Genomic DNA, 10,734 nt, shown 5'->3' with positions numbered 1-10,734 from the left:
ATAAATGAACATCTGGAGCGTGGAGTTTACAAATGACGGTCTAACACATAACGGTGGAACTCAGGCTCTGATACCATGTTAAGATTGGAATTTGGACCTAACTAAACCCTAAAGCTAATTCGAGGGAGGAGGATTGTCCAATCCCATATATACCACTCAAATGTTATTTATCCAACCGATGTGGGACAATTATTAAATGGAGCCATGGAGGGGGAAGTCTTTTGTCTGAAAGGCGCAGGTCCGGTTCTTCCCAGGTTCAATAGGACAGTTAGTGCCTGAAACACCGGCCTACCAACCCCGCCTGGCCTAACCTAATGGTGGGTTGCAGCCCAGCCCAGCCCAGCCAATAAAATTCAATACAAATTTGATTGGGCCGACTCGCATCGCTATTTAAAATAGTGGGATGGTATGTTTTGACATTGTTATATATAATTCACCTAATTGTTTAAAAATATTATGGACCAATAATATATTTTTTTATTTTAAAATCTAACATATAATATTGTCTGGTAGTACTTAATACGTCAATAGAATAGTTCTCCGGGTCAATAAAATTACACTCGAGGATGAAGTTCAATCTTCAAACAAAGTAAACTGTAAAACTTGTTTATATTATATGATAAATCATGTCTACCGGAAAAACAAGAAGGGGGGGAAGAACTTTCAATACGTGAAAAATATCACCAAATAATTTTTACTTGAAAATTTTCATTATGGTCATTTTCATTCAAGAATTCCTCAATTTTATCGAACTGAGATGTTTTTTGAAAAAGTTGGATGTTAGAATTTGAAACACGAGGTAGAAGAAGACCGATTCGAGCAAAAGCGTATAACTAAGGGAACAAAAACTGGTATTTTCCCAACTAAATGTAAGACAGAAATTTCATACAAATCGAGATCTTTAGTATCATAGCATGCCAATCTTCAGGTAAATATATATTTCACCAGTAATGCAAATGTGCGGGAAGAATAATAACATTGCATCTCCATTATACATCATTTGGTGTAACATAGAGCATCCCTTCCTAACAAAACACGGAGAAGACGAATATGGCAAGTATCAGCCAAGCCATTGCTGAGCACGACGATCCCCACTCCCTCCAACACAATGACGAATGCTGATTTTCTCATTTGCATACTTCTGCTGGAGCCACTCGAAAGCATTTACGTCAAGTTTACCAGATACAGATTTCCCTTGCTTTCTGAGTGTCTGTTGTTCCCTAATGGAAGCCCACAGTTTCTCGATGGCACACCTTTGCCCGGTTGTGAATCTCGATATATTATCAAATGCGTGTTTTGATAAGATGTCAATGGTCGTTTGGCACCTGAAAACGCAAAGTTGTAAAGATCACAATAGAGAAGGGCGACTAATGAAATTCAAAGGGCAAAACTCAAGACTTTTAGAAAATTTTATAAATATTTTTTATTTCTTTTTTTATTTGAGGAGAAGGCGACTGCTTTCCCTTGTCCCCCTTGAATCCACTCTGAACTGTAGATTTTCAACAAAATAATCAAGAACTAATCTGACCATGGGATTTTGTATCGTTTTGCAGCAATCTCAACACAAGAAATCAAGGCTTCCCTCCGTGACTTGAGAAATATCCTGTTCTCTTCTTCATCCTTTTTACTCCTGGTTAGCGGCTCGTTTTTACCCTTTGATTTTTCATCCTTCTTAGTTGTACTGGTGATCAGTCGATCCAGCCCAAATGGATCGAGTTCTTCATGCTGTTCAGAAGTAGCATGGGGATAGACTTCATTCATCTTTTCATCTGCATTTACCATCCCGGGCACTTCTTTGAGGTTGACAGCTTCTTCCATATCATCGTCTTCAGTTGCAACCGGTAGACTTGATATTGCATCTTTTATTCGTCCTGTTGCTTTTGAAAACTGAAATATATTCCAAGGCAAACTTTTTATAGAATTCTTGGTCTCATTACGCAACCGAACAAACTGTCAAACACTCCAAATTATGATAACTACATATGAATAACTTCAATGATCTTATAGTTAGTTTTTCAAATGGGATTTTCTGTCATTTTAATAGATAACAATTTTCTGGAGGGAACTGAATTATGATCATCCATTGGCATAACACGAATAAGTACCACAATATGCTCTCCTTTGCAAGAATTCTTAAAAAGATGACCACAATTCATCAAACCATCGACAACGAATTATACTATTTTTCCACCCGTTCTGGAACAGAAACACCCTAGGGGCTAAATGTAGCGACTCATGCCCTAGCTAAATTGGGATATTATGAAAACAAGGAACAGGAAAAGATGCACTGGATATCATCTGATAGTCTTTCCTCCCAAAGGAAAGAGCCAAACTGAAACCTAAGCATAAATGAGTGGAGTATACTCTTTTTCCGGGTCCACTTAGTACAAAGATGTAATGTCCAATTTGGGGCTATTTCTTCAAAAAACAACAGCTGCATTTGTGTTGAAGATATTAACAAGAAATCAAGCAATCACACTAACATCTTTATATAAGCATGTGTGCTAACCAAAGTTTGTTGTGAAAAGATACCGGTATCAATTAACTAGTCCATTGGAATTAGTTTACAGATCTGTTTGGTTTTATTTTCTAGCACACCTTTTTCAGCAAATGAACTAAACATTACAGTTTCTTCCGCAAAGCATATTTTCCATCATTTTACGTCTACTCAACATAATTATTGTTTTAAATTCACTTTCGTCCACTCCAGATATTGCTCTATAATTATATTATACGCTAATCTATATTTATAAATTCTAAAAATACTCCACAAATGACACCACACTAATAAATTTATAGTTTTCTAATTTATCGCTAGTGCATCACATTCTTGCAGGATATAACATCTGAATAAAAAAATCTACTTCAGTAAATAAGATCAAGCAAACATCATGATCTTTGATATATTATCCAGAAAATATTTTTTTTCAGAAAACAAAGAATACAAAACCAAACAAGATCATAATCTTTCCATGCATATAAAATCCATTTATACGCAGAGTCATAAAAATCGATAAACATACCACAAAGCTGTCATCTGTGAAGAGATCATTCGCCCAGATAGCCCTAATCGTCCATGAATTCAACATATTGTGTTGCTTCTTGCTGAGGCACTGCGGCAATAATGTCAAGGTAAGGAATTATACGAATTATAACAACTTAGAAATAGTCAACATAACAACAGAAGGAATCAAATGGCTTACATCAGTTGTATCTTGAGCAGCTGAGAAGAGTGCATGATAGTCGGCACGTAAAGAGGGATCATGGCAATTACTCAACGTCGACATTGCACCTTCAAGTATTGCAAAGAAATGATTGCTAGTGGCTGGTTTGACACTACCAGCCTGAATTAGCTGTATTGCAAGTTTCGATGCTTTACAAAATTTTGATGGATTCCTAATGTGGGACGTTATTTTTTGCATGGCATCTATTACTTGCTTTTCTGAGGCATCTGTCGTCGTTTTAAACCTCAAACGTTTTCCAGGAGCTGCTGCTGCAATTCATAAAAGCGCATTACGTGTAGACCGCATTCTTGCAGTTTTCTACTTTTAAAGTAAAATTATTGAAGAAGATTGAACCATGAAATTAAATTCAAAACGAAAGTGCATGTGGCAGAAAGATCAGTGGAACAAGCGTAATATCAAACATGTGAGCATTAAGAAGTAATTGTCAAGGATTCATCGGCTTATAGAATATCAATTAGTGTAAAATCCACCGTAGGCAAAAATGTTATCAATGGAAACAGGAAATAAATGTTTTCTTCTTCAAGATCACATGAATTCTAATTTCTGAAATCAGCAACAATCATATGGAGTTCACCAGCATTTAAAGCTTAAAACCATAGCAATCAGCAAAATCACCATTCGACTTAAGAGGGCAGACCAGTGGTGGTGTGTAAAACTACAAGATAATTATAAGTTTATGCAATGAAAGTTTCACAGTTCACACCTCAAAAATGGCCCCCCTGCCCATCATCCCTCCCCTTCATTACATCCCTATGTTCGGACACCACAATCAGAATCATGCACCTACATAAAACTCCTGAAACCAGCAAACATTAAAGCTCAAAAATGGGCGAACTATGAAAACCAAAAGGATTTTATGCACTTGGGGTGATCAACTTACACTACTTCCCAAAAGTCAAATAAAATTTCAAGCTTTCTTCCGCGTACGGGGCGAGGCTGGGGGCCCAACAACACTTAATCGATAGAAAACTGAAAAACACAATCATACAAAGAACCCACAATGCCCGGAGACTAAATATGAATTACAAATACAGCAATTCCCCGACAGTTAGAAAATAGATACCTTCAGGCTGTGACTCCGGCGGTGGCTTGGGACGTTTGAGAGCGCTCTTCAGAGCAGGCGGCAGCGGCGGCGGAGGTTTTTGCGAAGAATTATCCGAGCTAATCGCACTCGAAGACTGATTGGTTGGAGGTACAGTTGGGGGTGGCAAATCTTGAAAAAGGTCACCCGCCATTGATTTGATTTGCCCTTGCTATACGGAGACGATTATGCTGCCGGAAAATAAATTTGTGATCGAATAAAAAGACTCACACTTTAGTCCCTCACATTTTAGAAGATGTTAATTTTGGTCCTTTAAATTCAAAAGACTCACAATTGTAGTCCATTTGTTTTTATTGTCTTAATAATATCTCAATGTATTTGTATACCATCTTCGAAACATATTTTAAATATTAAAATTTTGCTTTAAATAACATTCCATTAGCTCGAGACTAATATTTTATTTCTCAATTTTGCAACGATATTTCGAATTCGAGATTCAATTATAACAAAAATTTCTCTCAATTGTCGATAAATTTTGTAAGAATTTTACTCAAATATCACAACGTAATCATGTTCCCTAATAATATTTAATTTAGTTTTTTTACCAAAAAAATCTATGATGATGAAAGTCATTTAATTTTGTAGTTGGAAAAACAATTTTAAAAATGACTGATATGAGTAAAGCGTGAAGAAATAACACGTTTATCTAATAAAAAATATTTTATAAGTGCGATGATGTCCAAACAGACAATTTAGAATAAGTCTTTTATGAGACGGTCTCATATATTTTTATCTGCGAGACAAGTTAATCCTACCAATATTCGCAGTAAAAAATAATATTCTTAACATAAAAAGTAATATTTTTTCATGGATGACCCAAATAAGATATCCGTCTCACAAATTACGACTCGTGAGCCGATCTCACACAAGTTTTGCCGACAATTTATTAATACTTTTAAAAACAAATTTCAAACCCCTTCCAGAAATAGGAAAAAAAAGGCCAAAACTATTTTCAAACCACTTCTAAAAGTTAATCCATTATAATTTCAAACACTCCAATGGGTATACTTTGAAGGTAAAAAAGAACACCACTAGTCACCAAGAGAATTTTTTAATAATTTCTCTAAAATTATAAATTACATTCATGTTCTATATATAACAAAACACATCAAAATGTGCAAGCACGGCTAACAAAGGAATCAAAGAAAATAAATAATAATAATAATTCCTGGTCAAAGGAGAAATTTATTGTTAATACATTTAAATTTGAATTTATCGGATGGAATTTTAGAAGCAAAATATATTTACTCTAGCAAGCTAGCTCCGGATTTTTGTGAACGAAGAGTCAAATGCAAATGTAAACAGTCAGGCGATTTGTATGTACAATGGTAAGTCACGACTGGTAAAGAAACCTAAACAATCAAAATATCTTACGGGAGAAATTCATCTGAAACTGTTCTAATCGGAGATGTGGTCGTAGTCGCCATTCTCAGGAGACTGGTGCAGGCCATGATGACCTGTGTTGCCCCTCCATTCCATTGAATGTGAAGGAGGCAATTGCATGCTTGGGTGTTGGACCATAAATTGGCTACCTCCCAGCCCCATTTGATGAGTCGAATCAACAGGCGATCGGAAGTTTAATCCTGGCACTGACGTCGGGTTTGCGGGTGATGGCTGCTTACCAGAGGAGGTATCTCCTTTGGTGTCTTTCTTGGAGTCGGTAAGGAATGTACCAACGATTATCTGCATTATCCATGGCACAAGAAAGTTTAGTTATTCCTGCCTAAAAGTCTTGAATAGATAAATTTTAATGAGAGAAATATTTGTGAAAGGAACTATAGTTGATTGCTGGAGCATAACTACGAGACTAAAATTTGATGATATAAATAGGTTGTGAATATCATTACTACATAGTTTTAGGACTAAAAATAACATATATCATGACTACAATTTAGCAGTAACGTTTTGGTGATAAGATTGGAAAGAAACGAGTAAAAGTGACTCACTGGTAAGAAGATTAGCATGAAAGTATAACCTGAATGGGGCTGGCTGCCGTGAGAGGTCCACCAATTCCACCACCGATGATTTGGCCATCGGAACTGGACAAACACACACCAAGTCCACCAGTTTTTCCTCCAGTTTCAGTACGAATATAAGATCCAGATAGAGAGAGGATATCAAAGTGCCCCTAATATGAATTTAAACATATTATGCGCTTATCAAGAAGAACTTGTGAATGACCAGTGAAGAAAAATTACTCTTGATGACAACAAACAAGTTCCCTTGTTCCGAACTTCCGATTAACTGGCCTAATTTGTGAAAGCAATTTAATCCAAACATCCTCAACTCCAAGTAGTGCTTGTATTCTTATGCTTCATGGAACATTTCTCGAACTTAAAGTCTTATAACTAATCAGTATTCATTGAACTGTTAAAATTTCATTAAAGATGCCAGGAAATGTTTCTTAAACTCATGTATATGGTCGGAGTTACATGGAGGAAGATGGTTAGTTTGCATACAAATTTGATTTCCATCATGTGCTATATATACTTCACACAGATAACCTAATATCGTTCTAAATTATAATGCCAAGAAAGGTAGGTATGCCACTCAGATTATTACATGCGTCACTACAAAGCCATCTTACAAAAAAAAGGAGATAAGAAAAGGATTTGAAATCGGTCAATATGGTAGACAATGAAATAATCACCAGATTTTCACATGGTGCTTCTTAGTCTCTCAAAGCTGAATTTACATCTGTTTATGTCAACAGGAACTAATAACTGTGAACATGCATCAACGTGTTTTATTTCCATAAACGTAAAATAACAGAAGCATGTATAAGTTCATAGGACACATGTTTAGACACTTAAAATGTCATAATTTGAAAACATACATGTTGAGTTGTCAAAAAAATTGCACGTCTTTTCGCTTTTACAGATAATATAGATAATACCAAAAATGTCCTTCAGACATAAATCTATTTCATGTTCTTTCAAGCATTACATTATTTCCTAATACGTATGTAATCTACAGCAGTCAATTAAAGAATTTCTTTAAAGAACAATTCTCACCTTTTAAGTTATGCTGTTCAAAAAATTGTCTTTCAATTATTGGAAAAGGCATCAATTGCATTTCATAAGAATAACAGTAAGCAATTTGGCAAATTTAACATGCTAATCTTTGGCAATATAGGGTTGTGAAGGGTGGGTACTGGTCAACTCAGAAACAAGACGAAACGATGATAAAGATCAAAACCTCAAGGAAGTTGCATTCAACTTCCTCGATCCTTATATGTTTCAAATTCATCAGAGTACCCTATCCAAGGCATATATGAGAATAGAAACCATGCCTCCAAGAAATTTGGAAATTGGAAGAGAAATCCAGATGATTGAAAATGTGCATCAGTATATTCATTCACATCGAAGGACAAAGTCTATCAAAGAAAATTCAAAGTATCAATTTACCTCATAGGTAACACTACCCCCCGATGTGGCCGGTTGACGTAGAGATGCATTGGAGACTGAACCAGATGCTGAGATAATGCATATCTCACGTTGACTTTGTTGCATAAACATCATTATCTTTTGATTCACATCCTATTAGAAACAAGCATCAGGTTCACTATTATAGATATGACCACAGAAGGTTCAAAAATTTGCACTTAAACATTGAGCTTTAATCAAAAAAGAAAAGCGAAAGTCAAAAACATCATTAATTGCACTTCATCATGTCCGACAAGCAATTCATATAGTACTTTCTAGGCTCTAGCAACTAAAAATATAAAGTGAACCAGACAATCTATTTAGATTCGAAGTTATACTATTCGAGACCACTGCTAGCGAAGCAGAACTCGTGAGTTGAGAGCTACTCCATGAGGTTTTGAAAGGGATTTGTGCGAAAGATCCAAAGTGGCGGGCGGCAAAGGACCCTATATTAGCAATGGCAATAAAAGAAATACGCACAAAGCTACATGAACATGTAGGAACTAGGAACAACGGAGAAAGGAAGACAAAGTCATTTGGTGTGACCCATGCCACCTTCTTCCTTGCAATATCTTCCTTGACATTCCTCAAGGTCCAAAATTTTACACACTTCCCAATTTTTTAGGACATCCCACCGTCGTGTCACTTTGGAATCTTAACGAAAACTGGCATCATTTAAAATACAATTTTTAATGACATACAAACAAGTCGTAGAACATAATCCATAACCAGGATTAGCCAAGCTTATGTCGACATCTTGTTATATGTAATCCAGTAAGTCAACAAGTCAATACTTTCAGTTTGATTCAAAATCAAATAAATTAAGTTGTTCATGCTTGGAAGTAAAACCACATTCAATATGAATATTCAAAAAAGAGCAAGAGCGTGCATTAATCTTTGAATGACTATATATCTAATATCAGCTTTGAACATATAAGATGCAGTGACCACACATCTATCATATGAAGAAAATGCTGACAATGAGATATATATACCATCACAAGCAAGATAATATTACATTTCGGCAAACCACTAAAATAGTGATAGACAGAGAGAGAACAAAATTTTGTGTTTATCCTAGCATGAAAATGTAAGGAAGGTTCTACAATTAACATGTAAAAACGTACTTCTCCAGCAGCAACAGTAATAATGTGAGGACTGAAGCTTTGACCCACATTGCCTGCATCGACAAGATTAAAAATAAGGTTAATAAAATGAATAATTTTGTGCGATGATGCGTGAAGCCTGGTAAATTCGCGTCGAAAAGAGGTATTCACGATAAAAATTTATATTTACAGGATAGTATGTCCAGCATAAAAGCCCAAGGGGGGGGGGGGGGGGGGGGGGGGAGGAATAGAATATCATACCAACCATAAGTTAGAGAACATAAAACTGGTTTAACACCAGGATCCACCTCAATCCCAAGGTATCTACCTTTCTTGGACATCACCCCAATATCTACTCTTCCCTTTAATATTTATATCCTTTTAGCAAAACATTTATTTGAATTCTTCACTTCTGTCTTTACACAGATAGGCAGTGCATGCAAAAACCAGAGTCCACAAGCACTACATATCACACAACTAGAGGAAAAAGGAAACAACGTTGAAAATTATATCCTCTTCTCAGAACAAATATGTTACCAAGTCCAAAAAGAAAGCCAATGGAACTTCAACAGTCAACACTAGACCTTACATAATCAAATTTGTTTAAAATTTAGAAAATACCATCCATGCGAAGGTAGGTGAAATAATTCCTGGCTTTTTCTTTTGGCAGTAATGAAACATTTTTTTCTTAATTTGAATCAAAGAGGTAAAGCAAAGACGGCAGATAAATCAATGAAAACTAGGCGTCATAACATATCTTTATTTTGTAGTAAGACTAAGTCCTTCATAACATTATCATGCAACGGAATATCTAGCGTAAATAATGGCTTATTTACACGTAAGATTATACACACATGCACCACAAAGACATACATCCAGTGAAAGAGCGCAAGAATACCGAATGCAGCGAGCTGAGATTTCTTGGAAGAATAAGCAGATGAGCCGGAGGTAGGAACGCCGGAACCAGCCGCCGAGGCCGAGTCTCTCGTCCTCGGTGAGGAGGAGGAAGCTGAAGCGGAGAGCCGCTTAGCGGCGGCGGCTTGCTCTGGGGTGCCGTACTTCCTCGGCCTTCCCCTCTTCCTCTTCACCCCCTCGAGAGACGAAGAAACCGCCGACGAGGGCACGGAATGAGGGTACAATATACTCCCAGTGTTACTGTTTGAGACAACAACTCCATTGGTAGGTGTGGGGGCGGCGGCAGAGGGCGGGGGTGGAGGGGGTGTTGTTTGGTGACGGAGTTGAGGGTGGTAGTAAGAGATGAGCCCGCTGCTGCTGCCGTCATTATTGTTGGATTCCATTGGAGATTTTTGTGATTTGGGGATTTTTTTTATATATATTTTTCTTTTTTTTTTTTGCTTGTTTATAAAGATTATCTATTCTGGGGTGGTGCGTCATCGGCCACTGGATTCGTATTTGACTCCTGATTTTGACTTTTTATTTCGTTATTATTTTCATTTTTAGAAATTGACGATTTTTTTATGACAAAAAATTAATGTACATACACACCTAATTTTACAATATAAGGTTACATTTCAATCGATATAGTTTTAAAAAAATAAAATCGTAAATTTCAAATTTATTACTTGCATATTTATATGGTAATTAATATGAAATTCAAATTCATCTAAGACATTTGAAATTGTACAACTGTTGTATAAATAAATAAATTATGAATTTAAAATTTAATATATTATTTCATCGTTAACGATAAATTATAATAAAAAATACATAAATTTCAAATTATCTTTCTCAAATGCTATGCACCCATATTGTGTTCCAAGGGGTACCGAATTGTACCATGAGTTAAAGTTCAAACTACTAAGTCAAATGGGATCTGTTGTAATGACTCGCGATAT

General features: G+C 36.0%; 2 protein-coding genes across 4 annotated transcripts; both read right to left on the bottom strand.

The window, feature by feature from the left end:
• Positions 1-914: 914 nt before the first annotated feature.
• Positions 915-4,563, bottom strand: LOC140804828 (uncharacterized). 3 transcript variants are annotated; one of them, XM_073160977.1, is made up of 5 exons: positions 4,309-4,563; positions 3,204-3,490; positions 3,024-3,113; positions 1,529-1,887; positions 915-1,325 (listed from the first exon to the last, which is right to left on the bottom strand). In XM_073160977.1, the coding sequence occupies exons 1-5, from the start codon at positions 4,478-4,480 to the stop codon at positions 1,061-1,063; spliced, it is 1,173 nt and encodes a 390-aa protein (XP_073017078.1). In that variant the 5' UTR covers positions 4,481-4,563; the 3' UTR covers positions 915-1,060. The 3 variants fall into 3 exon arrangements, with proteins under 3 accessions (XP_073017078.1, XP_073017079.1, XP_073017077.1); XM_073160978.1 differs by having other exon boundaries at positions 3,204-3,487; XM_073160976.1 differs by having other exon boundaries at positions 3,204-3,493; positions 4,309-4,558.
• A 937-nt stretch (positions 4,564-5,500) lies between these two features.
• LOC140804759 (AT-hook motif nuclear-localized protein 14-like) lies at positions 5,501-10,201 on the bottom strand. The gene is made up of 5 exons (XM_073160880.1): positions 9,777-10,201; positions 8,900-8,952; positions 7,755-7,886; positions 6,323-6,475; positions 5,501-6,030 (listed from the first exon to the last, which is right to left on the bottom strand). Exons 1-5 carry the CDS (start codon positions 10,174-10,176, stop codon positions 5,746-5,748), a joined length of 1,023 nt encoding a protein of 340 aa, XP_073016981.1. The 5' UTR covers positions 10,177-10,201; the 3' UTR covers positions 5,501-5,745.
• Positions 10,202-10,734: the final 533 nt, after the last annotated feature.

This window comes from Primulina eburnea, chromosome 11 (genome assembly GCF_022965805.1).
Source record: "Primulina eburnea isolate SZY01 chromosome 11, ASM2296580v1, whole genome shotgun sequence".
Taxonomy (NCBI): domain Eukaryota; kingdom Viridiplantae; phylum Streptophyta; class Magnoliopsida; order Lamiales; family Gesneriaceae; genus Primulina; species Primulina eburnea.
Note: the sequence above shows the minus strand (reverse complement) of the source record. Positions and strands in the feature narration are given on the sequence as shown.